The sequence below is a fragment of the Megascapheus bottae genome, chromosome 2 (assembly GCF_031878675.1).
Source record: "Megascapheus bottae isolate mThoBot1 chromosome 2, mThoBot2.hap1, whole genome shotgun sequence".
Taxonomy (NCBI): domain Eukaryota; kingdom Metazoa; phylum Chordata; class Mammalia; order Rodentia; family Geomyidae; genus Megascapheus; species Megascapheus bottae.
In genome coordinates, this window is record NC_143510.1 from 90,420,995 (window position 1) to 90,447,854 (window position 26,860).

General features: G+C 56.3%; 2 protein-coding genes across 5 annotated transcripts; one reads left to right on the plus strand and one right to left on the minus strand.

The window, feature by feature from the left end:
• Nucleotides 1-375: 375 nt before the first annotated feature.
• On the plus strand, nucleotides 376-13,643 carry LOC150067563 (DNA dC->dU-editing enzyme APOBEC-3-like). Of its 2 annotated transcripts, none has more exons than XM_090328719.1 (8): nucleotides 376-674; nucleotides 2,713-2,860; nucleotides 4,736-5,006; nucleotides 5,112-5,217; nucleotides 9,312-9,483; nucleotides 11,212-11,479; nucleotides 12,226-12,341; nucleotides 12,574-13,643. In XM_090328719.1, exons 1-8 carry the CDS (start codon nucleotides 595-597, stop codon nucleotides 12,619-12,621), a joined length of 1,209 nt encoding a protein of 402 aa, XP_090184845.1. In that variant the 5' UTR covers nucleotides 376-594; the 3' UTR covers nucleotides 12,622-13,643. The 2 variants fall into 2 exon arrangements, with proteins under 2 accessions (XP_090184845.1, XP_090184846.1); XM_090328720.1 differs by having other exon boundaries at nucleotides 9,315-9,483.
• On the minus strand, nucleotides 13,555-26,665 carry Cbx7 (chromobox 7). Of its 3 annotated transcripts, none has more exons than XM_090328723.1 (6): nucleotides 26,407-26,665; nucleotides 24,756-24,799; nucleotides 19,593-19,658; nucleotides 18,479-18,545; nucleotides 16,182-16,254; nucleotides 13,555-15,999 (listed from the first exon to the last, which is right to left on the minus strand). In XM_090328723.1, exons 1-6 carry the CDS (start codon nucleotides 26,473-26,475, stop codon nucleotides 15,842-15,844), a joined length of 477 nt encoding a protein of 158 aa, XP_090184849.1. In that variant the 5' UTR covers nucleotides 26,476-26,665; the 3' UTR covers nucleotides 13,555-15,841. The 3 variants fall into 3 exon arrangements, with proteins under 3 accessions (XP_090184849.1, XP_090184848.1, XP_090184847.1); XM_090328722.1 differs by having other exon boundaries at nucleotides 13,555-15,996; nucleotides 16,182-16,533; XM_090328721.1 differs by having other exon boundaries at nucleotides 16,182-16,533.
• Between the last annotated feature and the right edge of the window lie 195 nt (nucleotides 26,666-26,860).

A 26,860-nucleotide genomic window follows, 5' to 3' on the forward strand; every position in this document is an offset into this window, starting at 1 on the left:
GAGAGGAGAGAAACAGAGAGAGAGAGAGAGAGAGATCTTTTCTTGGGCCCTAGGTCCAGTTCTGCCATCTAGAGCTATCTGCTATCTGATCTGTGTGGCCTGGTGACACTGGGCAACTGAGAAGTTACAGGTGACTAATGCAGAGAATCGAGTAATGAAAATATGTCTGTCAGTCGTTGCCAGTGGAGTCCCCGGGACCTGCAATCCTTCCCCCTCAGATTCTCCAAGCCTCCCTTCATCCGACTGTCAGGGGTGGTATGCAAAGGGCTCTATCAGCAGCCACCAGGGAGGAGCATCTGCCCTGCCTGGCCCTCCTTCCTCTTCTCTCCTCCCTTCCTCCCTCCCGCATCAGTTACTTTCTCTTTCCCTTTCTAACCAATCTTGGCAGCCCGGGCACACACAGGCCCTGACTCCACTGCCAAGCCTGGGCACCGGAGCAAGAAGGGAAGAAGTTAGGTCTGAGCCCGAGGCACTGAGCACGGGGTGCTCCCATTGTGGGGCTGAAGCAGGAAGAAGGTGGGGCCTGGGTTCAGAGGGCCTGGTGGCTGGGAGCAGTTAGGGGTCTGCCCAAAGCAGGAGCCTCATTAGCAGGAAATGCACCACCAGTGGCAGAGACCAAGAGCCAGGCTGGGACCGGCCTGCCCGGGAGGCCAGCATCCATCCGCACAGATAAGGTAAAGCTCTGCCCTCTGGTCCCACAGCCGTGCCCCTGCCATGGTGCCTCTGTGCTTGCTTCGTCCTCCCTATCCCAGCTCTGGCTTCTCTCCAGGCTTCCTGCTCCCTGATGACACCTTCCCCAGCCCCCAGGAGCGCTGCCCTGTTCAGGGGAGGCCCTGGGCTGTGGTCTGTGATGGCCAAACCCTTCTTCTGCCCAGCTGCCCAGGGCCTTCCTGGGTCAGAAGTAACAATGGTGGCGGTGTGTGGGGGGGGGCGGGGGTTGTTCAGGTTTTCTAGGCGTGTCTGGACTTGAAGCAAACTTTTGGTCAAAGCATTTTGATAGGATCTCTGTCATGTTAAGGAGTCTTAGGGGAGGGGAGGAGGGGAGATACTCTCTAGGAGGGGAAGAAAAGAGGGGCAGCAGAGCCCCCCCCTCCCCCACACAGTATCTGCCACCTAGTTATAATGACACTTGAGAAAGAAAATAAAATGATCAAGAAAAATGCTCACTTTTTCAAACTGTACAGTTCTACTGAACAGGAAAAATATGGCTGAAAGCAAGTATAGGCGGGGCAGGCCCAGAAGACAAGCTCCTGGCCCTACCAGATACCACGAGGACCCATTGCAAGGCCCCGCTTGGGCACTGCCGTTTCCGCTTCTGTAAACGAGCTGCCTGCCACAAGCCTCCTGCACTGCCATGCCTGCTTACACAGCCCTCAGTTTAAACCCACCACAGCCCTTGCACCGTGACCCCTCTCACTGCTCTATGAAAACCCTGCAACCCCCATACTCGGAGCCCACAGTGAGCTCGTCTGGGTCCACTGGTGTAAAAGGAATCCCACCTTTTCCTACTTGGTTTCTTGCCAATATGGCAACATTTCAGGTGATATGGTGTACCATGGGTCTGTTCTAGCCTGGCTAGGGATCCAGTGCCACCACTTACCAGCTCTGAGATCTGGACAGGTCCCCTGCTGGCCTCTGCTCTCAGGAGGGGGGAACCAGTGAGTTCGAAATAGTAGTTCACACACATGTGTGAATTTAGGTGTTACCTTAAACAATTAAAAAAAAAAAAAAGCCCAAACAAAGCCAGGCACCAGTGGCTCATGTCTGTAATCACAGCTGTTCAGGAGGTGGAGATCTGAGGATCCACGGTGCAAAGTCAGCCAGGGTAAGAAAGTCTGTGACAATTTTTTTTTTTGTCAGTCATGGGGCTTGAACTCAGGGCCTGAGTACTGTTCCCAAGCTCTTTCACTCAAGGCTGGAACCACAGCTCCATTTTTTCTGATGATTGTAAGAGTTGCTTGGGCTTTCCTACCTCTGCTGGCTTCAAACCTTGATCCGCAGATCTCAGCCTTCTGAGTAGCTAGGATTACAGGTGCAAGCCACCACCAGTTCCCTGTGTCTCCAATAAACTACCAAAAAAACCAGAAGTGGAGCTGTGGCTCAAATGGGAGAGCTCTATCCTGGAATAAAAGAAATTCAGGGACAGCATCTAGGCCCTGAGTTTAAGCCCCACCACTGACAAAATAACAACAATAAAAATAAATAAGCCTGGTGCGGGTAGTTCATGCCTCTCGGTCTAGCTACTCCGGAAGCTGAGATGTAAGGGTTGCAGTTTGAAGCTAGCCTCAGCAGGAAATGCTGTGAAACTCTTAACTCCAGTTCAGAATCAAAAAAACCAGAAGTGGAACTGTGAATTAAGTTGTAGAGCACCTGCCTTGAGCAAAAAAGCTCAGGGATAGTACCCAGGCCCTCAGTTCAAGGCCCGTACTAGCACCCGAAAGAAAAAAAAATATTAAAAAACATGCATAGCAAAAAGCCAGACATACAATATCTAGTGCTTTTATTTGTGAATGTTGAGACTTTTGTTCTTTTTCATTGTTTAATGAGTGGGAGGGAAGACTGTGAATGTTATTGGATGGCATGCCCTCTGCCCTCTGTCTCCCCAGTCTTTCTACCGACAAAGATGGTAAAGAAATCTCAGGGCTATGGAGGGTTGGGAGGAGTTGCACCTGGACAGCACCTGAAAGCTTATGTGTCCTCTCCTGTCCCCAGAAACCCCATGTTTACCTTAAGTCGAGGGTCATTCTACTTCCATTTCCAAAACCTTCTTCGTGCCCATGACCGGCACACAACCATCCTATGCTGCCGAGTGGAGAGAGTACAGAAAGGCCTGGTGGACAGGATAGTCTTCAGAAACCAGGTAGGAAGTGTGTGTGTGTGTGTGTGTGTGTGTGTGTGTGTGTGTGTGTGCGTGGCTTGTGTGGTAAAGTGCCTGCCTGCATTACTACCCAATTACAAACAAAGACAGGTATGGGACAGATTCTTCCTAGCCTCAGGCAGGAGCTAAGCCATTCTTCCATGTAGAAAAAACAGTCAGTAAAATGTCAGACAGCAGAGTTCTTGGCTCTACTAACTTGGCCTGACAGCCCTGGAATCTGATAAAAGGTGAGATTGGGGCTGGAGGCTCAGGCCTGGAATTCTAGCTACTCAGGAGGCTGAGATCTGAGGATTGTGGTTTGAAGGCAGCCCAGGCAGGGAAGTCTGGAGTCTTTTAACTCCAGTGAGCCACCAAAAAGCCGGAAGTGGTGCTGAGGCTCGAGGGAGCGCGCCTATGTCCACAAGCTCTTGTGGCCATAGCTTGGTATGGAGCTGTGTGCTACAGTAGCAGATCTGAAGTAAGGCTCTTGAGAAGGCAGGGTTCGTTGACAACAGAGCATCCCACGTCACGTGGCTGGATGCTGGGCTGTCCCCACCCCACGCCATGGCGTGGACATTATCACCCCAGGACAACCCTTGACCCTGCCCACCCCAGCAGCTCTGAGCTTATGGACATGGGCTCCTGCCGGTAACCCCCTGGGCTGTCCTCACCGTGCTGGCAGGTGCTTAGGCCAGGCCCGCATCTGCTGCCAACTCTCAACTCCCTTCACTGCTCCACCACCCAGACTGCGGGCTTTTCCAGAACACCTACAGGAAAGGGAGCCCTTGGTGGTGAGCGGGCTAGCTCCACAGCCACTCTGCTAGAACATTCTAGGGGGGACACACACGACTTACCTTTTCCTAGTGCCCATAGTTTAAAAAGTTTGGACAGAGGAAGTGGCCCTGTGGCTCAAGGAGTACCACCCTACCAGGCCCAGGCCCAGAGTTCAAGTCCCATGCCCGACCAAAAAAAAAAAAAAAAAAAACTGGACAGAGATGGGGAATGTTAACAACGTATTCAGAACGATGCATATAAGATCATTCCAATGCCGAGTCATCAGCAAACTCTTCCTGAAAGGGGCCGGGAGTTTGGCCTAGTGGTTAAAGTGCCTGCCTAGCATGCATGAAGACCCGGGTTCGATTCCTAGGTACCACATACATAGAAAAAAGCCGGAAGTGGTGCTGAGGCTCAAGTGGTAGAGCTCTAGCCTTGAGAAAGTCCAAGGACAGTGCTCAGGCCCTGAGCTCAAGCCCAGGACTGGCAAAAAAAAAAAACAAAAAACTCTTCCTGAAAGCCGGGCACCAGTGGCTCAGGCCCGGCATCCTAGCTATCCTGGAGGCTGAAATCTGAGGACTGAGATTCAAACCCAGCCTCTGCAGGGACTTATCTCCAGTTAAACACACAGACACACAGACACACACACACACACACACACACACACACACACTGGAAGCAGACCTATATATCTCAAGAGGTAGAATGTCAACCTTGAGTAAAGTTCCATTACTGGCACAAACACAAAAATTATGCATGCCGTAGGTGTCAGTTCAGACTGTCCCATCTCAAGGGTGTAGTATCTATCCACCTGTGGCCAGACGTTCTCCGGGGGTATGTCAGAGCTCCATGCTGTCCCTAGAGACAGCAGGCAGAGCAGGGCACAAGCCAACCCCAGTGGGCCTGGCTGGAGCCAGAGCTGTGATACCTGGGGAGTGGCTGTGGGAGGAAGGGAGGAGTTCACCAGTGTGAGAAGAGACAGTAGGGAGGGGTGGCTGAGTCTCTTAAGTGGTGTGTCCTCCACTGCCCCTGGTCCCACTTCCACATTGCCTGTCCCTCCAACCGGAAGCCTCTCTCCCCGCCCCCTCCTCTTCCTCCTCGCAGGTGGGCGGCCTCCACGCAGAGCTCTGCTTCATCTACTGGTTCTATGACCAGGAGCTGCTTCCCAGGGAGGAGTGCCAGCTCACCTGGTACATGTCCTGGAGCTCCTGCCCCAACTGTGCGGACCACGTGGCCCGGTTCCTGGCCGAACACAGCAACATCAGCCTCACCATCTTCGTCGCCCGTGTCTACTACAACTGGGCATCCGAGTACCAGTGCGGGCTCCGCAGGCTGTGCCAGGAGGGGGCCCAGCTGGAAGCCATGTCCTTCCAAGGTGAGAGGTGGAAGCTCAGGGCCGGACGGGGGCCCCAGAACCAGCACAAGGGTCCGGGAGAGGCCTCCCCCACTGACCGCCTGCTCCTTGTGCTTGCGATCTCAGAATTTGAAGACTGCTATGAAGAGTTTGTGGGGGAGCCCTTCAGGCCGTGGAAGGGGCTGTACAGCAATTACACGCAACAGGAGAACATGCTGAGGAAGATTCTCGGGTGAGGGGCTCCCTTGTGTCTGCTCGCCTCTCCTCATCTCTCCTTCCCACCCCCCACCCCTGCTCAGACCACCACAGTCCTCCTCTTGGCCTCCCACCAGCCTGGGAGCCCTGCACGATCCTGGCGTCCCCTGGAGAGGCAGTGCCCAAGGCTTGCTATTAAATGGAAATGAGCCTTTGTCTAAAGCACAGATCGGGCTGGGGCAGTGGTTGAAGCATCCTTCAGGAAACGGCACCGGGGCCTGGGCTCCCATGTGACCCGAGGCCTGTCTGGTGTAGATGGCACTGCTCACTGGATCCTCACCTCTCTGTCCTCTGGCCTCACATGTCCACACACCATGTCTCTGTATGTGCAAATGTCCTCTTCCTGCTAGCGCTTGGGCCCACACCACGGGCCCCCTTTTCCCCAATGACCATGGTTAAAGGGCCTGTCTGCAAACAGAGCTTCCCTTCTGACTTCTGGGGCTTAAGGCTTCAACACATGAATTTGGACTCCTGACAAGGACCAGCCAAGGGGCTTCTGGGGCGGGTGGGGGCTGGGTGCAGGAGCCCTTGTTCTGCCTGACCATTCCCAGCATTCCCTCCCTTGCCCTTGCTCACCCAGTCCCTCATGCCACCTGCTCTGTCTCTCCCTGACAGCCCTCAGATGAAACTCTGGGTGGCATGCAGACAAGCTAGCCATGGCGATGGTGGAGACGGGGCGGGGGGAGGGGAGACAATGGTAAAAGGAGGTAAATGGTTTTAAAAAGGCATGACTAAGACATTAGTGGAGAGGGCTGGGCAGCATGTGCCGTGACTGACAGCTTCTCCTCAAGATGGGAGGGAAGGGTGGCTGGAAGGGAAGAAGCCCAGATGCAGTGCAGGTGTGTCCAGGGAGCAGACAAACAGTGCGGGGCGCAGGCCACCAGTCCCTGCCATCCCGTGAAACAGAGAGTGGCAAGGGAACCTGCAAACAGGAAGATGTGGAGGGACAGCAGGAAGCTGGCAGCCTACAGGCAAATGAGCTACTGCAGTGGCTGGAGACCCAGGCTACCTGCTGCTCCTCCCTCCAGTCCTCCCCCACCCCAGACCCATCTCCTAGGTACCTAGGTGTAGGTCTCAAGGGTAGAACATAGCAGTCTTTCTTTCTTTTTGCCTGTCCTGGCTTTGAACTCAGGGCCTGAGCACTGTCCATGGGCTTTCTCAAGGCTCGGGCTCTACCACTTGAGCCTCAGCACCACTTCTGGCTTTTTCTATGTATGTGGTACTGAGGAATCAACCCGGGTCTTTGTGCATGCTAGGTAAGCACTCTACCACTAGGCCACACTCCCAGCTTTTCTGGCTAGTTTGAGACATTGGTAATCTGACCCCCGCATTCCTTGACTTTTTGGTTATCGACATGGACACAAGTGGCTGAGTCAGGCGTTACCTGCACCAGGCAGAGGCTAGGCTTGGTGATCCACAGGGCCAGACATGGCTGCTATTTGATATATCTCCCTTCTCCATCCTTCTCAGACAGCTAGCAAGTTTTCTTGTCTGCTCACAGGGACCCCAAGTCCAGAGCGGCAGGGATACTGTCTGAGGCAAGGCGAGCAGAGGTCCATCTTCCACCACTGCCTCGCCACTCCTGCTGCAGGACGACACCTCAGCTCACTGACAACCCCCCCCCCCCCGGTGTGCCCATGGGATCCCTTCCTGGAAAGACCCAGAACACCCTAGAATCTCCACGGGCTGTGGTCCCAGGACATTAGGGAAAATGGGGGTGGATGGGACACTTTTCCTGAGGCACTGTAAACTCTTACCCAAGCCTCCGGTGCTGCAGGGGCTCTGGGACTTCAGGAAAGGTCATCCTGTGTCAGCCTGGCACGGGACATTCTTGAACAGTGAAAGATCACCTACTAGTCTGGAAATGTGGCTTAGTGGTAGAGCGCTTGCCTAGCATGCATGAGCCCTGGGTTCCATTCGTCAGTCTCACATATACAGAAAAGGCTGAAGTGGCACTGTGGCTCAAGGGGTAAAGTATTAGCCTTGAGCAAAAGAAGCTCAGGGACAGTGTCCAGGTCTGAGCCAAAAAAAAAAAATTACTTACCCTGTTCACTCACGTATTTTTTTTTTTTTTTTTTTTTTTGGCCAGTCCTGGGCTTGAGCTCAGGGCCTGAGCACTGTCCTTGGACTTTCTCAAGGCTAGAGCTCTACCACTTGAGCCTCAGCACCACTTCCGGCTTTTTTCTATGTATGTGGTACCGAGGAATCGAACCCGGGTCTTCGTGCATGCTAGGCAAGCACTTTAACCACTAGGCCAAACTCCCAGCCCCTCACTCACGTATTTTTATGCTGTAGAAGCATTCTATAAAGAAACCCAAAGGTTATCAAATGAAAATTAATCATTAGTACAGGGCACAGGCGGCTCCCACCGGCAATCTTCGCTTCTCCAGAGGCTGAAATCCAAAGAACTGAGGTTTAAAGCCAGCCTGGGAAGCAAAGTCTATGAGATTCATCTCCAATTGCTAGCAAAGAGCCAGGAGTGGAGCTGCGGCTCAACGGGTAGAATACCAGCTTTGGGTGGCGAAAGTCAAGTGAAGGTACAGGATCCTGAGTTGTAGAGGTCACAGTGGGGGTGGGGATGAGTAGCTGGGGACTATGTGTAAGTCCCCAGGGAGAACGGCGTGGTCGGTCAAGTCCAGCTTGACCTTCAGGGAGCCCGGGATCCGGTGCCCGTGTGTGGAGCTGCCGATGATGGGAGAAGCCTGAGCCTCCTGTCTCAGGACACAGTTCTCAGAGCGTTCTTTGTTTCCTTCACGCGGAAGAGCCCCGCTTTCTCTTGCCAAGGCAGGCAGAGAGCTTCAGGAATGCAGGCTTGGAGCCCAAGTCCCCGAATCCCAAACTTGGCTGCCCTGCAAGGCAGCAGCCCCTCCCCCCAGGCCACCTCCCCCATGCTTTCCTGGGAACAAAGCAGCCAGTTGTGGAGGAGGGACAGTGGCCAGCACTTCATCTCTGTCATTTATTTGCTGGGTGACCTCGAGCAGGCTGAGAAAGCTCTGGACTTGAGACTATCTGAGCCATCCTCAGAGGCTTGGGGAGACCGGGGTGCAGCGCTGGCCACCCACTTTCTTCCAGCCATTTCTGAATTGCACAGAGTCCTGTAGGAACCACCAGGTGCCAGACTGAGAGGGTGGAAGAAGGCTCCAGCTGGGTCCAGCCTTTGTGTGTGTGTGTGTGAGTCCTGGGACTCCAACTCTGGGCCTGGGCGCTGTCCCTGAGCTCTTCAGCTCAAGGTTACCACCTTACCCCTCGAGCCTCAGTGCTACTTCTGGTTTTCTAGTGATTAATTGGAGATGAGTCTCACAGACTTTACTTTGGCGCCCAGGTTGGCTTTGAACCTCCACCCTCAGATCTCAGCCTCCTGAGAAGCTCGGATTGCAGGCATGAGCCATCACGCTAGCTTCTTCCCTTCTTGCTGGGTTGTGCGCCCTCCCCCCCCCCCGCCCGCGTTCTCCCCTCATCAGTTCCTTTTGCTTTCCATTTTTAACCGGTCTGGTGGCCCAAGCACACACAGGCCCTGACTCCACTGCCAAGCCAGCGCACCAGAGCAAGGAGGGAAGTTAGATCTGAGTCTGTGTGCTGAGCACGGGGTCCTCCCATTGTGGGACTGAAGCAGGAAGAAGGTGGGGCCTGGTGGCTGGTCAGGGGTCTGCCCAAATCAGGAGCCTCATTAGCAGGAAATGCAGCAGAGACCAAGAGCCAGGCTGGGACCAGCCTGCCCGGGAGGCCACATCAGAACTCCACAGGCCACAGAGCCCAGGGGGATAAGACCACCCAGAACAAATGTGTGAGGGACAAGGGAGCCAAGGGTCTGAGCCAGGAGGGTAACGGGTGTCCAAGAGAAAGTTGCCCCTTCCTTCCCAGGAGGGGCCCTGAGCCCCAGCCCAGAAAGTAGGTATACAGATAGCCCACGCCTTCACGGAGGGGGGGGGGCAGTGCTCTGCCAGCTGGATGGCTGCCTTTGCGTAGTCCCAGCTCTCCCTGACTTCTCAGAGCCTAGAGAATAAGTAGAGTCTAGCCCGGAAGGGACTGTGAGTAGCTCTCTGTATCTTTAACTTCTTTCTTGTCGCGCAGAAGCACGGTGAGTCTGTTAAAAGAAGAAACATTCCTCTTCCAGTTCAACAATCGCCACAGGGTGCCCAGGCACTGCGGCCCCCGCCGGCCCCGCAGGAAGACCTACCTGTGCTACCTGCTGGCACGCCCCGGAGACGCCACCGCCCCCACCAAAGGCTGCCTTCAAAACAAGGTGCCAGGACCCCTTCTTCCCGGGCTTGACAGAGACCTCTGCTCACTCTTCCTTATTGCTTTTGCTTAAGGCTGGCACTCTACCACTTGAGCCACACCTCCACTTCTGGCATTTTGCTGGTTAACTGGGGACAAAAAACTCTCAAGGTTTGTCTGGCCAGGCTGGCTTCAAGATCCTCAGATCTTAGTTTCTGCGTAGCTGGGATTGCAGGTGTGAGCGACACTGCTCCCCTATTGAGTGTGAGGCAGGCCATCTACGCGTGCACTCTGTACCCAGCATGCAGCATGCAAGGCTACAGGTGTGCACTGACTACTTCAGCCCCTCTCCCCACTGTCTTTCGGATTTGGGTCAAGGGGGACCCTGTTCCCTTCCGCGGAGTGCTCTTCCTGCCCCTTGAGAGGTGTTAAGTGTGCTCATCTGCCATTCCACCCCTTTCCGCTGAACACCTGCCTCCTGCTGGGATGCTGCCCTCCCATCCCGAGGACCCCTCCTCCCTCCCGCCCCCTCCCGCCCCTTGCAGCTCTCTCTTGAAACAGCTTTGAACAACCCTAGGGTTGTATCTGAAGATCATGCGGGACTGTGTCCTATAGGGATGGTTTGCTGGCCTCTTTCCTTGGGCACTGGGGTCCTGATCCAGTTTAAAGGCCAGAGGAAGCTGGGTGCTTGTGGCTCAGGCCTGTAATTTTAGCTCTTTCAGGAGACTGAGATCTGAGAATCTCAGTTCAAAACTAGATCTCCAATTAACCTCTAGAAAATGAGAAGTGGGGCTTGGCTCCAGATTAGGGTAGTATCCTTGAACTGAAGAGCTCAGGGACAGCACCTAGGACGAGTTCAAACCCCATAACTCACCAAAAAAAAAAAAAAAAAAAGGAAATAAAAGCCAGGAGAGCTTTAGGAATGTTGAGTGAGTGTGGATGGACAAGACCCTGACTCACTCTTACCCAGTAAAACATCCAGTTAGGGGTTTAACCATGAGTCCTGCCTTTCCTTTTTCTTTTTTTTTTTTTTTTTTGCCAGTCCTGGGGACTGAACTCATAGGGCCTAGCCACTGTCTTTGGGCTTTTCTCAAGGGTAGTGTTCTACCACTTGAGCCACAGCACCATGTTCGGCTTTTCTATGTATGTGGTACCAAGGAATAGAACCGGGGTTTCCATGCATGCTAGGCAAGCACTGTATTTTTTGTGTGTGGGTCATTGGGCTTGAACTCAGCCTGGGCACTGCCCCTGAGCTCTTCAGCTCAAGGCTACCACCCTGACCTGGAGCCAAGCCCCACTTCTCATTTTCTAGAGGTTAACTGTAGATAAAGAGTCTCTGGTCCTTTTGTGCCCGGGCTGGCTTTGAACCTTCATCCTCAGATCTCAGCCTTTTGAGTGGCTAGGATTACAGACATGAGCCACTTCATTTTCTTTACTGACCGACCCCACCCCCATTAGAAGTTCATAGGTGGAGCCCCCTTCCCTAATCCTAGGACTTCCAGATTCTGCTTGAACTCAGGGCCTGAGTGCTGTTTCCTTGAACTCTTATCCAAGGCTGGTGCTGCACTACTTTGAGACACAGGGCCTCTTTTGGTTTCCTGGTGGCTAGCAGGAAATGAGAGTGTCACAGCCTTTCCTGCCTGGGCTGGTTTTGAGCCATGATCCTCAGATCTCCACCTGCTGAGTGGCTAGGATAACAGGTGTGAGCACTGGCGCCCAGCTAACCTCTTCTCCGTGTGTGGTACCTGTCCAGAAAGGTCACCACGCAGAAATCTGCTTCATTAAAAGGATTCGTTCCCTGGGCCTGGACCCAAGCCAAGACTACCTGATCACCTGTTACCTCACATGGAGCCCCTGCCTGGACTGTGCCTTCAAACTGGCTAAGCTCAAGAAAGACTTCCCTCGCCTGACTCTTCGGATCTTCATCTCCCGCCTATATTTCCACTGGATCCGCAAGTTTCAGAAGGGGCTGCAGCAGCTGTGGCTGTCGGGGGCCCTGGTGGCAATCATGGGTCTCCAAGGTAGGGAGGAGGGGCTCAGAGTCTCCACAAGACAGCTGGGGGCAAGTGGATGGGGGAAAGGCTGGTGGTCCACATTAGATAATGGTGCGGGGCCACTGGTGGTTCCCGCCTATGGGAGGGTCAGAGTTTAAAACCAGCCCAGGTAGACAAATCAGACTCTTAGCCTGCATTCAAAATACTAGAAATGGAGGTGTGGCTGGGTGCTGGTGGCTCATGCCTGTAACCCTAGCTACTTAAGAGACTGAAGATTAAGGATCATGATTCAAAGCCATCAAGAAAAACTCTTAAGGGGCCGGGAGTTTGGCCTAGTGGTTAAAGTGCTTGCCTAGCATGCATGAAGACCCGGGTTCGATTCCTTGGTACCACATACATAGAAAAAAGCCAGAAGTGGTGCTGAGGCTCAAGTGGTAGAGTGCTAGCCTTGAGAAAGTCCAAGGACAGGGCTCAGGCCCTGAGCTCAAGCCCAGGACTGGCAAAAAAAAAAAAAAAAAAAAAAAGGCAGGAGGGACTGAAGAGGGGAAAACAGGAGAAAATGAGGGGGTAATAATGCCCAAAAAGAAATGTACTCATCACCTTAATTATGTAACTGTAACCTCCCTTCATCACCTTTACAGTAAAGAAAAGAAAAAGAAAAACTGACATTACTGACCAAGGAGGGTGCCAGGGAGGGGAGGGAAGAGGAGGGAGACCTGGCTGAGGGCACCTGCCCTTCTCAGGCTTCACTGGTTTCATGGCTTCCTCCTCAGAGTTTACTGACTGCTGGAACAACTTTGTGAACCACCAGCAAAGCAGCTTCACCCCCTGGGATAAACTGGATGCGTACAGCAAGAACATAAGAGGGAGGCTAGGCCGGATCCTGAGGGTGAGCAAGCCTGTCCCCAGGGCAGGCCCTCCCTCCTCCTTCCCACTGCCTCTCCTCTGTTGTCCTCACTGCCAGTGGGGACTCCCAGTTCTTGTCTTTGCCTTTCTCTGCAAGGTCTTTTCACTCCCCTCATTCTGTCACCTTGTTACTATCCATCCCCCGCCCACCCCACCCCGCCCCCGCCCCCTCCCAACCCATGGCTCCTGCTCACTTTCTTCTCTTCTCTCAACAGTCTTGGGGCTGTGGACCCACACCACCCTCAGAAGGGAGCTCAAGGTGACCTTGGAACATCAGTGGCTCCCTCCCCCCCCACACACTGGCTGCTGCCCCTAGCCAAGTTTGGAAGTCTTTTCTTTCCTTCCCCATTTGTTTTATTATTGCTATTATTACTACTATTACTATTGGTGTGGGACCTGGGTCTTGAATTTAGGGCATGGGTGCTGTCCCAGAGCTTTCTTCTGTTCCAGGCTAGCATTCTACCATATGAGCCACAGCTCCATTTCCAGCCTTTTACTGGTTAATAGGTGAGTCTCACAGACTTATCTGCTAGTCAGGCTTCATTCAATTTGAGAGTTGAGTAGCTTGGATTACAAGTGTGAGTCAACAACGTCCAACTGTTTCATTTTCTTTTGTAAGTAGATAATGCTGTAATTGAAAAAATTAAGATGATTTTTTTTCTAGCCAACAGGGCCCGGGCCCTGTTCGTGAGCTCTTTGGCTCAAGGCTAGCGCTCTACTTCTGGTTTTCTGGTGGTTAAATGGAGGTAAGCACCTCACGGACTTTCCTGCCCAGGCTGGCTTTGAACCGTGATCCTCAGATCTCAGCCTCCTGGCTGAGCCAGGCATGAGCCATCGACACTGGGCTAGGTGATCGTAAAGTCTAAAATCCACTGGGATGTGGAGTCAACCCAGCAGGTCAACAGTCCAAAGGAAGCAAAGAAAACCTGGAGAAGCCATCAGACACGCTGAGATGCAGGAGGTGGCACCCGGAAATACCTTTTCAGCAATGCAGCTCAGTGCCAACCCCGTGCCTGCTCTCCATTGTGTGCTGTAGACAGTGGGGTCTTTTCTGGAGGCAGAGCTGGTTTAGAAGGGGCTTAGTCACCTTCAAAGATCATGTCCATAAAAGTGACAGAGGCTGGGCCCAAGTCCCAAACTGCTGAAGGAGCACAGAGCTTTTTCCCTTGGTCAGAAGCAAAGATCAAATGCCCAAGAACATCTTAAAATCATTTTTACTGTGTATGTAATCACTTTTGCCTCATTTACCAGATAAATCATCTAAATAAATAGATGCTATACAGTCTCTTACCAATATCAGTACAAAAATAAACCGTGCTCTGCACTCAGCGACCCCCCGGGCAGGCCTGCGCCCTACCCCCAAATACATTCATGTAGTCTAAGCTCGGCGCTCACTGTGCAAGGAAGCATCTTGTGCTGAGACCGGCGGCCACACGGCCACTTATAAAGCAAAACTGTACAGTGCACAGTGGTCTGGCCTCCCCGAAACGGAGGAGGAACCTGGCAATGGAGTCACTGTCCTGAGAACCATGGAGCCCAGGGCGGGGCCACGCACTCGAGTGACCCGTCCTCTAGCCCACCCCTCAGGAAGAGCCAAGTACCAACTCAGCCTCTACATTCAAAATGGGAGGGGGGGGACAGGCAGTCAGGTGGCCACCGGCCTCCTCCCACCCCAGTACTGGCCTTGTAGGGGCTGTTGGGGGGGGGGAATAACTGCCTGCCTGGCCTACTCCCAGGGCCTGGCTGGGGCACTCCAGGCTGGGAGAGGTCTGAGCAGCTGCCCTATCCTGGGCTAGAAAAGCCTGCTCTGGAGAGCTGGCCACTCCATGTCACAGGGCTCCAGTGGGCCAGAAAGAGTGCAGACAGGAAAACATTCTGCTGCTAGACAGACAACAGCTGCCTGCTCCCACAGAACCCAGATGGCAGGCCCAAGAAACAGGAAGGACCCTGGGGCTGCGAGTGTGGCTTCCACTGAAGCTGCCTGTGCCCCAAAGATCCAAAGTGGGGGGACACACTCAGCCTGCTTGAGATCCTACTCTGAAGAGCCCCGTGCTGCAAGCAAGGCTCAGGGGCTCCAAGCTGACCGCTGCCCCAGCTCTCCCCTCCTCCAGATTCCACCTCTGGGCTGGGGCTGAGGCGGCTGTCCCGCCAATGGAAGCACTGAATTGACCCTGGACAACTAGAGACTAAGGAAAAGGGGAGACTCAGGATTTGAGGGTCCTGCTAATGGCATCCCAAACACAATGGGTGCAGGCTCTTTGGTTTGGGAACTGGAGAGGGGAGAAGTCACTCTAGCCTTGGGCCCCACATTCCACTGAGCCCCCAGTCATAGGAGCTATGTCCTATCCACCTGGACTCTGATGGGGGGCCAGTCTTCCTGCTCCCCTAGGCCCTCACTCCATCTGCCTTTTGTCCCCACAGGGCTGGGACAGGACACCTTCCTGTCAGCCCGTCAGGCGCCCATGTGTAAAACAGCAAACCAGGGCCGCTCCTGGCAGATGCAGCCCTGGCCCCTCCTCACCAGGGCATGTGGCATGGGGCCACTGTACACTGTGGCTCCACAGGGGACAAGATGGCATTCAGGTTGTATGAGGAAGGGACACAGAAAGAAAGGAAGAAGGGTCCAGGAGATGAGGGCTGCCCTGAGAACTGGCGGCCGCCTCCCCCACTGGCTTCCCATGCCCACCCCCTTGGGTGGGCAAGCCACAGGGGAGGGCAAGGGGAGAGGAGGGCTGGAAGGGCTGAGCCAGGAAGGACAAGAATCTGTGGAAAGATAGGTCCTGCTGTCTCAGAGCCCGTACAGATGCGGCACATGGCTCACTGGTGGCCTGCTCAGATCTGCATGCTGGAGCCTCAGAAGCTGCCACACCCGGACCCTGGGCTCTGAGGGCTTCGGGCAAGCAGAGCTGGCAGATGCCGCCACATGACGCACATGCAAGGTGGAGTGAGGGGCTCCGTGGCGAGCTGGCTTGTGCTGAGATGCCCTGGGTTTGCTGGATAGTTTCTAAAAGAGGTGGGCACGTGTGTGTAGCTGGGCATGCACACGGGCGCTACCATACCTGCTGGGGGAGGAGGGGCTCAGCTGGCAGCCCCATCTCGGAAAGGCAAAGGTTACTCTGGAGATGAGGGCCCTGCCCAGCCACCTCAAGCCCACCGTCTGATCCTGTCCTTGGAGGTCAAGGCCAGCCTCCAATCTCACCATAAAGCCCAAGTGGAGTGGGAGGTTCCAGAAGATGCAGGCCCGGAGTGGGGAGGCTACCACCAGCCAGGCGGGCAAGGCCAGGGCTCCTCCGGCTGGGTGAGGCCTGGGTGCTCCCTGGAGGCCGCTCTGTGCTCTGTCCTTCACCGACAAAGGGTGGGCGGCAGGAGGGTCGTGGGGTCTTCTCTTCCAATGAAATGATCACTCTGCCCAGCCCCTCCCAGTCTCTGGGGTCCCCCACCCCATGCCCCAGCAAACAGCTGAGGAAGAGTGGGATCCCTGGGTCACAGCTTCCCGCCGCGGTCTCGGAAGAAGCCCTCAGCTGCCTGGGCCTCGCGGAAGGTGACAGTGACAGAGTTGGCGGTGATGTCCGTCACGGTCACTTCACTTGAGGGGAGCGCAGGTGTCCAGGGTGGGGGCCCATCAGCCAGGTCTGCATCTGCTGCAGCCACAGACAAAGGCACAGAGGGGACGGGCTGACCACAGGCGGGTGGGCGAGGCCAGGACAGCAGATGGCCCCCTCCCGCCTCCCGCTGGCTCCTGGGCAGCCCATGAGTCCAGTGTGACCCCCCACCCTCCGCCACCGCCACGGGTGCGCTGGACTGGGGTTCCAGGCTGCCTTACCCTCCTCCTCGGGGGGCTGCTCCACAGGCTCCCACGGGCCGGCCGCCTGCAGGGCATCTGGGGCTGGAGAGTCCTGCGGGGAGACCTCCTGTCCATGGCTGTGACTTTCCAGGTAGGACCCGCGGGGCGGGAACTTCTTTCGTGACAGCCGCAGGTACTTGTGGGCCTTGCGCGGCTTGCAGAGTGGGAAGGGCAGGGCGGGCACCAAGGGGCCCTTATCCGCCAGCTTGGGTGTCCCCGCCTTGACCACCCCCTCTGGGCTCCCACTGCCGAGTGGGCACGTCAGGGAGAAGCAGAGCTTCTCCCTGCCCTTGGCCTTGTGAGAGCTCCGCAGATCCATGCTGTACAGCCGCTGCGGGGGGCAAGCCAGGGCACCTTGGGTCAGCCCGGCCCTGCTGCCAGCTGCCGCATCTCCGCTCATGCACCCCCACCCCCCCGGCTGGCATCTGCCCCCAGCAGAGCCCTGCCCATGGTCCAGGCTCAGGGCCGGCCTGCAGCCCATCCCTAGCCCTCCAACATGGTCACTGCTTGGTGCCTGAACTGCAGCCTCGTCACTAGGGCCCGGAGCATGGCTCAGGCCAGAGTACCTGCCTAGCCTAGCAGGTGTAAGGCCCTGAGTTCCAGCTCCTGCTCTGCATTTAAAAGTAAGAATCTGGCTTTCTGAAGCAGAGCTGAAATCACAGCAGGGCTAGGGGAAGATGAGAGGCCCTCAGGACACAAGGCTCAGGACACTGTGACCCTCTCCCCCGAGGGGAGCCTGCAGTTCTGCAATCTGACATCTGTTACGTTGATGGGAGAAGGGGGAAGCTACACAGCTCTAAGGTCTGTAATGTCCAGACACAGGGAGATCCTGCGTCACTGTGGGATTACTCCTTCCACTGCCACCTGTCACGAGAGCTCTGACGGACCTGAGGCCACACCTCTAACGGGGAGGTACAGCTGACCTGGGCAACTTGGGCAAACATCAGATCCCCGAGCTTCTTGCTATCTCCTGAAGGACAGAGACAGTAGCAGTGCTTCATAGAATGCTGGGCTGAGTACACACACTGGCTCCTTGCCCTTCCCGCGGGGCAGGGCTGGGGAGGGGTGGCGGGGGGGGGGGTGGTAATGGTCACACGGAGAGGACCTTCCAACAGCCTGGCTGTAACCAGAACTAGGACAGAAGAATCGGCATCCCTAAATTCCTGACCTGCACAAGCCATGTGATATGGTAAATGCGCACTGCTTTTAGCTGCTAGTTAGAAGCTAATTTGTTACCCAGCAACAAACACTACTAGTAGAAGGGCTGGCTGAGGGGTGGGTGCCAGTGGTGTGAGGCTCCAAGTTCAAACCCTAGTAATGACAGGTGTGGTGGCAGAGGAGACGTATTCTTTTTTTTTTTTTGTCAGTCGTGGGACTTGAACTCTGGGCCTGGGCGTTGTCCCTGCAGAGCTCTTCAACTCAAGGCTACCACCCTACCCCTTGAGCCACAGGACCACTTCCAGTTTTCTGGTAGTTAACTGGAGATAAGAGTCTCATGGTCTTTAGTGCCCGGGCTGGCTTTGAACCATGATCCTCAGATTTCAGCCTCCTCAGTAGCTAGGATTACAGGCGTGAGCCACCGCGCCTGGCTCAAGATGTGTTCTTAAGTGGAGGGCATTGGGCATGTGGCCCAGCAGGCTAATGTCCACGGGGTCATGCTCTATGAAGAGGCCACACACCCATATGCTCATGTGGGCTAAAGGAAGGCTCTCAGGACTCTGGGCTAACTGCACATCCGAAGGTCCAGGTACCTTGGCCCCCGTGAACTACACAGGAGAACATGCACTCGTCACCCAGGACACGGATGAAACTCCAGCTCTGACACCTGCGCAGAACCTAAACTCCATCCACTTTGAGGTCCTCAACACCAGGCTACCACAGAGGAGGGTTCCATGGGCTTCTCCCCACTCCCAAAGGTCAGGCTTCTCAGAATTGGCCAGCTCAAAGCTCTATTCCAGAACCTGGCTGTTTCCCACACTCCCTCAGCTCTCAAGTTTGTTTCTAAGGTTCTTGACTATCGATTGCAATTTTGTCTTTGAGGACTTCGAACATCACACAAAGCCATAGTCACAAGACTGCAAGCTTTCAAACCCCTTTACAAATGTGCCCTCCCTGCTGCCAGAGACTTCCCCCAGGCTCCGGCCAACACTTGGCCTTTGCTGGCCCCCTCCATGGAGAGGTGTCCACTGAGTGTCCCACCCTGCAGTGCCTGGCTGGGGTCTCAGCAAGAGTGTGCACATGCAGGGCAGGGCAGAGGCCCACAGCAGTGGGGTTACCTGCAGCAGAAGCCGCTTGGGCTTTGGGCCTCTCTTCCTATACCCCGACGCTCGGTCTCTCTCCTCCCTGCGGTGCAAAGCAGGTGGCAGAAGAAAAGGAAACACTGCTGACATCTATAGGGAGGTAAGGTACCCAAGACCCCCTCCACTGCTCCCTCAGGACCTAGGGTCCTTACAGAGCCCAGACAACACAGGGGATCCCCAAGAATGGAGTTTAGTTTCTACTCTTAGGAGAGTAGCTCAGAAATCTGTCAACCCATCCCAACTGTAGGGGGAGCTGATAAGAACTGGGGTCCCTGCGTTTAGGAGTCCTGGGAACCGGAGGAGGAAGGATCTGGCAGTGTGAGGAAGGGGGGGAAGCCGGGCTGTTTTAGTGTCCAGCAGATGCCCGGTATAGATGCCATCCCCAGGGGCAAACACTCACACAACATCTCCGTGGGACAACACAACCATGCACTTAGACAACAGTGCTCAAGTGGTCCTTCACTCCCTCAGTCCCCTTTGCTTACATCTTCAGAGCCTCAGGGACAGAGAACAAAGGACCCAGCAGCCTCCCCCCCTCAACTAACTGGGTGGTGACTAGGCCAGGCCCCTGGGCTCAGCCTGGGCATCAAGGCTGGTCTTCCAGGCAGCAGGAAAGGGAGAGTCCTGCAGATCCTATTTATCTGCATCAAGACCTAACCCTGTTTCAGGAGACGGCCTAAGTGTCACATAAGCAAGGCTCTGTGACACAGTTCCTGGTATGCAGAGGCCTGGCTTGCAGCTCACACCCCCCTCTAGGCCTCAGCTGACTTCATCAGAGGTCCCTTCTTTCCCAGGAATCTCCAGAGACTCTGAGCTGTACCAGCAGAGTTGCTGCCACCACCAGTGACACCTTTGTGGGCACCTCCATTTTTACATTCCTCATGGGAAAGGAAGCCCATGCCAGAACAGTGCTACACAGAGAGATGGTGGCAGAGCAGAAGTCACGACCAAAGGGACAGGAAAGGGACCAGGGGTCCTAGGTGCCATCCACTTTTCTCTGGCTGCAGACCAGGCTGGACTATGCCATCAGGCTGGACTATGCCCCACCTTGCCCTCAGGCTAGGCCTAGCAGCAGCCTGAGGGCACTTACTTCTCTTCGTAGGCCATGACAAGGCGAGGGTCCAGGATGTGTTCCTCCGGCTCCCACGTGCTGTACCTGGCGAAAGGAAAGAGGGTCAGAGCTGCCCTGCCGCTACCTGGTACCCCAAGGTTGTGGCTGCTGGGTCAGGGCTGAGGTCACCAGGCCTTGGCCCCACCAGGAAGGTGTGGCTGACCAGTGTCATCAGGAAGGCTTTATGGCACCTGGGCTCCCCTCCACCCACACCCCAATCCCATAGGGTCCTGCTACAGATTAGACAGGGCATCCATGCTGGATGCTCAGGTCCCTGTGTGCCTGGGATACCCTTCCTCCCACAGAGCAGTCACACAGCCAGGGCTGAGACCCCAGCTCTGATTCAGCCTGCTAGGTAACACTAAGTGATTCTTCCCCACTGGCACAAATTAAACATGGCAGCTGAGAGCTTGGGGCAGTACCGGGTGGGGAAAGTGCTGATGTTCTCCTGGGTTTTATTTGGGGGGGGGGGGCAGTTCTGGGGCTTGAACTCAGGGCCTGAGCACTGTTCTTGGGCTTTCTCAAGGCTAGAACTCTACCATGTAAGCCAAAGCATCACTTCTGGCTTTTTCTGTATATGTGGTACCAACAAATCAAACCAGGGTCTTCACACATGCTAGGCAAGCACTCTACCACTAGGCCAAACTCCCAGCCCTGTTCTCCCCACAGCCTCCAATATGGGGGAGCAGCTCCCTCTTAGCTCAGCACACTAGGCCACAGGAGCCAAGTTCCCTGGGTCTGGCCCACAACTGGCATCTGGTAAACACTGGCTGTTGGGAGTGGTGCAGTGGTGTAGAATCCCTGAGTCTATGTCTGCGCCCTCCTCCTTTACATCTGCCCTTCATTACCCCAGACCACAGGGCACCAAGAGTGCCCAAGCTGGGGTAGCCTGAGCCACTTCCTTCCCTCCCCCCCCCCCCCCCCCCCCCGACTCCTCACACCTGCACACTGGGGTAGAGTAAGCTACTTTCAGAATCTAAAAGTAGCTGGGGTGGGATGGGGTGGGAGTCGGTACAGGTTCTTGAACCCAGGGCCTAAGTGTTTTCCCTTAGCTTTTTCCTCTAAATTTCGATTCTTATAAACTTTCCTGCCTGGCTGGCTTCAAACCTCCACCTTCAGATCTCAGCCTCTTAAGTGGCTAGGACTACAGGAGTAAGCCACTGGCACCCAAAAATAGCTCCTTTTGAGACAGGTCTTGGCTGGCAGGGAATTCTCATCCTCCTGCCTCAGCCTCCAGAGCGCTGGATTACAGGCATGCACCCTCTATAAGACTAAATCAGCACACGCTTTGTGTCTAAATAATCTCATTCTAAAAGCCAACTTTTCTAAAAATGGAAAAATCAGTATTACCATAGATACAAGAACGTGTGAATATATGTATGTGTGTGTGTATATACATTCTACCACTAGGCCACACTCCAGCGCCAAGTACAATATTTTTAAATAAAAAATATAGGAAATATTGGGTCGGGAGTGTGGTCTAGTGGTAGATCTAGCATTTGCCTAGCATGCACGAAGCCCTAGGTTCAATTCCTCGGTACCACATACACAGAAAAAGCTGGAAGTGGTGCTATGGTTCAAATGTTAGAGCTCTAGCCATGAGAAAGTTCAAGGACAGTGTTCAAGCCTCAAGACCAACAACAACAACAACAAAAAATATACATATGTATATATATGAAATATACATCTATAGATGTACAAAATGCATAAGTGCATAAACAGATAAATAACCCATATACAAAAACCAAAACAGGACCATGCAGCCCTGTTGCATAAGGTAGGGGCCAGACATGAGGAAGCACCCATCTAGTACACTGAGCCACGGAGATCTACTCTGCTCACAAGCTCTGTGCACTCTGGCTCACCGTCTTCCACAGACCTGTCCTGCTTGGAGCACACACACGTGTAAGCCTGGCCTGATCCCTTACTTCTCCATCCACTCATCAATGAAGGCAACTGGCTGGGTGAGGCTGAGCTGCAGAAAGCCAACCCTCCACTAGGGGACTCCGAGCCCAGCCCGCCCAGGCCGGTCCTCTCCCCGCGCTCCCACGCCGGAGTCACAGGCTGCAATTCCCTCCTCTTAAGAAATCCCGGCGAGGGTGGCAGCAGGTGCAAGGGCCCTGCCAGGAGCTCGCCTCCGCCTCCCCATCTCCGAAGAGGTAGGTTCCTAAATCACCCCCACTTTGCAGATGAAGAAACCGAGGACTGGGGCAATGTGTTAATTCACTGAGCTGGTCCGTGGTGGCTGCTCGTGGGGAGGAGGCACAACCAAGGGGGCCCTGCTGCGAGCCGGGCAGCCAAGCCTTGCAGAACCCTAGCCCGGGGGGACCCCCCGGCCCGCCCCGGCCCGGAGTGCTCTGCGCAGGGATCTGCATATCTGAAATGCTGCCAGCAGGGGCGAGCGCTCGGAGTCCCGCCCCCCGGGCCGGCGCCGGCGCGCACGCACAGCACGCAAGCTGGAGATAAACACGGCCACGTGACCTGCGCCCCGCCCCCACCGGGTAAACAAGCTCCCGCCGCGCCCGTGCGGGGCTGGGCAGCGCCAGCTCCCGCCCGCGGGGATGGGGATGGGGATGGGGATGGGGCGGAGGAGACCCTGCGGCCACCCCGCTCCACCCCGCTCCGCTCTCTGCGGTGCAGGCAGCTGGCTGCACCTGGCTGCAAGGAGGCCCAGTCTGCAGCTGCGGGCCTGGAAGCAGAGAGCCTCCCTCTGGGGGGCTCACCCGGTAATCCCTTCCCTTCCCGCAGGGTTATAGTGGAGGGTGAGCCACTCAATGCACGTAGATCGGCGAGGTGCATAATAAGGGCAAACACACAGCCAATCAATTTCAGAAACCTAGAGTTCAAGAGCTTGTCCTAGGCATGCCTTCAGTTTACAGATGGAGACACGCAAACACGGAGGTGGAGGCTTTTGCCGGGTCACACAGCTGGCCTCCACACGTGAAGAGTTCAAAGTCAGGATGCTCAGACCTCTGAGCACACCCAGCGGGCCAACATATGGCCAACAGGCAGGGGACTGCTGGTTCCCTTTGGAGCAGGCTGCATGCCACTGGACAGTTCAAATCTTCCCTGGCACAGGCTCTTCTCCACCGCGGGTCTATCCCTTCCCATCTGTAAATGTGCCAATGCCTGGCTCAAGGTTACTTAGCTACTGCTGTCCCAATGCTATCATTACTAAAGCCCCATGGAACCAGGCCTACTGGAAGAAGGAGGCTATGATCACAGTGGGCAAAAGGTGTCCTCAACTAGGGAGTAGGAGGGTCCTGGGAAGGACCCAGACTATGTACAAATGGCATTCTGTGCCTTCTGGCCCAGCCCCTCTTGAGGTCATCTGTGGCAACTTCCAGAAGGTAGCCCTGTGCCAGCTCTACTGGAAGGGGGAAGGCAGTCATTTACCCAATGTTACAGAAAAAAAATGGGCAATATCTGCACAGCAACCTGGCTCAAGAACGTTATTTCTAATCACAGCTGTTGTATTGTGATTTCTAGAAGCCCTCCTGACCAGAGGTGAGAGAGTGGTGCTAAGCAGGGCAAATGAGCCCTCTCTCCCCAAGCTGGCACTGCCCAGCCAAGGCTCCCAGGCCTAGAGAAGCTCCCTGGTGTGCAAAGCCAGATACAGGGGCTGTGGCTCTCCACTTGACACACAATGACCATGTCTCCAAGCAAGTTCAGATGGCATTATGGATGGCAAGGGTGGGCATCCAGCTGCATGCAGCCTGCCTACAGTTCAGTTACATTCTTGTAATGACCTCCCCTGTTAAGGGGCCTCGACATCTCCACCTGGAAAGACTAGAGGAACATACTTCCCCCCACCCCCTTTTGTGACTAAGGCTTGAAACACAGGATCTTGGCTTCTTGCTGAGCTATTAATTGGAGGTAAGTGAGCTGCTGGCACCCAGCAGAGAACATTAGAATAACTAAGGAGGTCTTGAGGTCTAGTTTGGAAGTGGAATCCCTGAACCTCAGTCCCCAGTGTGGACAAATGAACAATCAAACAAGCCTAGAAGGCTAGCAAGCCTGCACATTCATGGAAGAGCTCAGGCTAGGAAAATCCAACCTCACAACAACCTGCCCTGTAAGCTTGCCCAGTCCAACTCAAAAGCCAGGGAGCAGAAGCCCAGACGTCTCGGTGTCTGCACATGGGTTCACCACTGATCTGGAGCTAGCCTGGCCTGGAATCTAAAACTCATATCCCGGTTATCAGGGTGCCATTGGTTTCCCAGGACCACTGCAGAGGGAAGCAGAAGCAGGGCTCCCACTCAGAACTGTCTTTCCCATCATCCCCCAGGGTACCTTAGAACTCAACCCTATGTCAGCCCCCACCCTGGAAGAGAGAAGGCCCAGCACTGATACACAGCCAAGGTGGAGGAGCTTCCCAGGAGTCAGGCATCTCCTGGAGGGGGGAGGGGCAGGGCACCCACATACCAACAGACTAGCTACTCCCCTACTCTGACAACTCTTCTTAAGGAGGTGATTGGTTTGTGACAGAATTCCTGATTGGGCAGAAGAGGTGGAGCAGCTGGCTGGGAGAGGTCTTGGCTCAGAGCTGCCAACTCTGGGAGGGGAGGTTAGGGAAACAAAAGTGGAGAAACCTCCAGCTGGGAAGACCCAGTTCAAGTCCCAGTTCTGCCTGCATGCTGGGTGACCTACGGTAAGCTGCTTTCCCTCGCTGAGCCTGTTTACTTCTCTTAAGAGGTCAGGGTATCATCACAAGGCAATCTTGACTAGCAACTTACTCCTGTGCCCTGGGAAATGCCACCCAAGGGCTCTGCCTCTCCCTGCTGGGCACTGGAACCTGAAGTCTCCTCACCCAGTGCTGGACTTGCTGCACTTTGAGGTCCCTATACCTGGCCAGAAGAATTGCTGAAGCCAAGTCTCCACTCTCATGGTGGAAAGTAGTGAGGGAAGACAGGTGGTGGCAGGAAGAGAAAAGTGGAAGGAGAAGCTGGATGTCCTCCCTCACCCAGCCTGTATGCAAACCCTGAACAGACAGAGGGGAAACTGAGGCCCAGAGAAGCTGATCATCTCGTGTGGGTCAGCATTTGAGCTGGAACTAAAGGTAGGCTTGGCAAGGGTGGGCAGGTAGGTAGACAGAGAGACAGACAGACACAGACACCATACACACACACACAGGAGCCTTACTTGGGGGGCCATCCTTTCCACTTCACCAGATATTCCACCTTGCCCTGCGAAGAGAGGAAGAAAACAGACACAGTGAGACCCACACTTGTCTCTGCCAGCCCCCCTGGGACACAGCTGTCTGCCACCCAAACATCCCCAAAGACTGCTATAGGACCACCTCAGCAAACAACAGCCCCTAGTGAGGCCCAAGTTCAGAGCCTGTCACATGTGGAGAAACTGAGGCCACCTGTAGATACAGGGGTGCAGATTTGTGTGAGTATGCTTCTGGACAGTAAGTACTGGGGCTTAACTCAGATCCTAAATTCTGTCCTTTAGCTTTAAAAAAAAAAAAAGCATTCTAGCTCTTTGAACCACACCTCCACTTCAGGCTTTTGGGGGTTGATTGGAGTCTCACACTGAGGCCAGGGCTGGCCACTGCAGTCCTCAGACCGTGGCCTCCTGAGTGGCTGGGATTAGAGGTGTGAGCCACTGGCACCCAGCTTCCTTTCAAGTGGGAAGAGACTGGGATTCTGGTACGTTCCCCCAGTACCCACAGTTCCAGCCCCATCCGCAGGATGTGAGGCTCAGCGGGCGCCAGGAGGAGCCCGGAGGAGGCGGTCAGGCTCCGGTGCGGCTCAGCCCTGGGCAGTGAGGAGGGCACCTCTCTCCACCACACCTTTCAGTCCCGGACTTGGCACCTCCTCAAGGACCATTTCTCTCTCCAAAAACACGCAACCCAGCGAGGCATCTATAGTCTCCCCATCCATCCAGAGTCCTCCCCCCACACCCCGTGGAGGGAGGGAGGGTGCCCGGGCTCGGACTCTCCGGGAGGGGAGGAGAGCCGGCCGGCCGGGGTGAGCCCCCCTGCCGAGTGAGGCCCGGCTCCACGTCCCCTCCCCCCGGCCGGAGGGGACCGTGGGGGAAGGGGAGGAGGGGGTGAAGGTCGGAGCCCCGCCCGAAGGCGGAGGCCGCCCTCCGGGGAAGTCGGGGAGAGCGGGAGCCGGCGCTCCGCCCGGGATGCGGAGGGAGGACGACGGGCCGAGCGGCAGCCCGCGCTCAGGTCCGCCGGCGTGCGCCCCGCGGCCGCGCCGACCTCCCCAGGAGTTCCTCGGAGGGGGACGAGCGGGCTGGGCCAGGGCGGCCGCGGCCCCCGCGATCGCGCCCCGCGTGGGGCGGGCGGGCGGCGGGCGCGGAGGGCGCGGCGGGGGCGGGGCCGGGGATGCCGGGCGCGGGCGGGGGAGGGCGAGGCGCCCGCCGACTCGGGGTGTGCGCCGGGGGGCGGGGAGCCGAGAGGCCGAAGTCCGGCGGAAGAACTTCCGAGGCGCGGGGCTCCCGTCCCGAGTCCGCCCCCCACTCCTCGGGACCGGGTCCCGGCGAGCGGCGCGCGGGCTCCAGGCTCATCGCCGCCCCCAGCGCGTCCAGGGCAGGGTCGGCGCTCTGCGTCCCCGCGGTCCCGTCCGCGTCCAGCTCCGGCGGCTCCACGCATCTCAGAGCGACAACTTACAAAGTCCTAGGATCCCGGCGCGGAGGGCGGGGAAACTGAGGCACGGGCCGGAGAGCCGGGCGGCGGGGGCACGCGGGGCCGGCCGGGGCCGCTCGCCCCGCTCGCCCCGAGCGCTAACCTAGAGGGGGCGGCGCCGGGGACCCGAGGCGCCCCGGCCCGGGGCCTCACCTTCCGCACGCGCTTCTTCCGGATGCTCTCCACCGCGAACACCTGCTCACCGATGGCTGACAGCTCCATGTGGGGCGGCGGGCGAGCCGGGCCCGGGGCCGGGCCGGGGGCGGAGCTGCGGGGCCGCGGCTGCGGCGCGCGAGGCTGGGGCCCGCGGGGTCCCCGTCAGCCTCGGCCCGGCGCGCACGCGCACGCGCGCACACCCCCTCGCGCTGCCTCACGCCGCCGCCGACGTTCCATGTTTTGAACCTGCGCAACGTTTTCCTCCGCGCCGGCGGGCGGGCGGGCGCGCGCGCGCGCACGGGCAGGGGGCGGGGCTCCGGCGCGGAGGGTCAGCCACGCCCCCTCGCCGTCGGAGCCACGCCCCCTCGCCGTCCCGGGGACTCCGACGTGGGCTGCGCGGCCGACCCGGCCCGCGGGGCTCCGGGCGGCGGCCCACGCGCTTGCTCGCGCT

Bases quoted from the DNA above. Each gene is read 5' to 3' on its own strand.
- Cbx7 (XM_090328721.1), bottom strand. From the start codon at position 26,475: ATGGAGCTGTCAGCCATCGGTGAGCAGGTGTTCGCGGTGGAGAGCATC. The intron at 19,659-24,755 runs GTAAGGCTCCTG...TCCTTTCGCCAG, and splicing joins TGGAAAGGATGGCCCCCCAA to GTACAGCACGTGGGAGCCGG. The intron at 16,534-18,478 runs GTAACCCCACTG...TGCCCCCCGCAG, and splicing joins CCAAGCGGCTTCTGCTGCAG to CGGCTGTACAGCATGGATCT.
- LOC150067563 (XM_090328719.1), top strand. From the start codon at position 595: ATGCACCACCAGTGGCAGAGACCAAGAGCCAGGCTGGGACCGGCCTGC. The intron at 5,007-5,111 runs GTGAGAGGTGGA...TTGCGATCTCAG, and splicing joins GGAAGCCATGTCCTTCCAAG to AATTTGAAGACTGCTATGAA. The intron at 12,342-12,573 runs GTGAGCAAGCCT...TTCTCTCAACAG, and splicing joins GGCTAGGCCGGATCCTGAGG to TCTTGGGGCTGTGGACCCAC.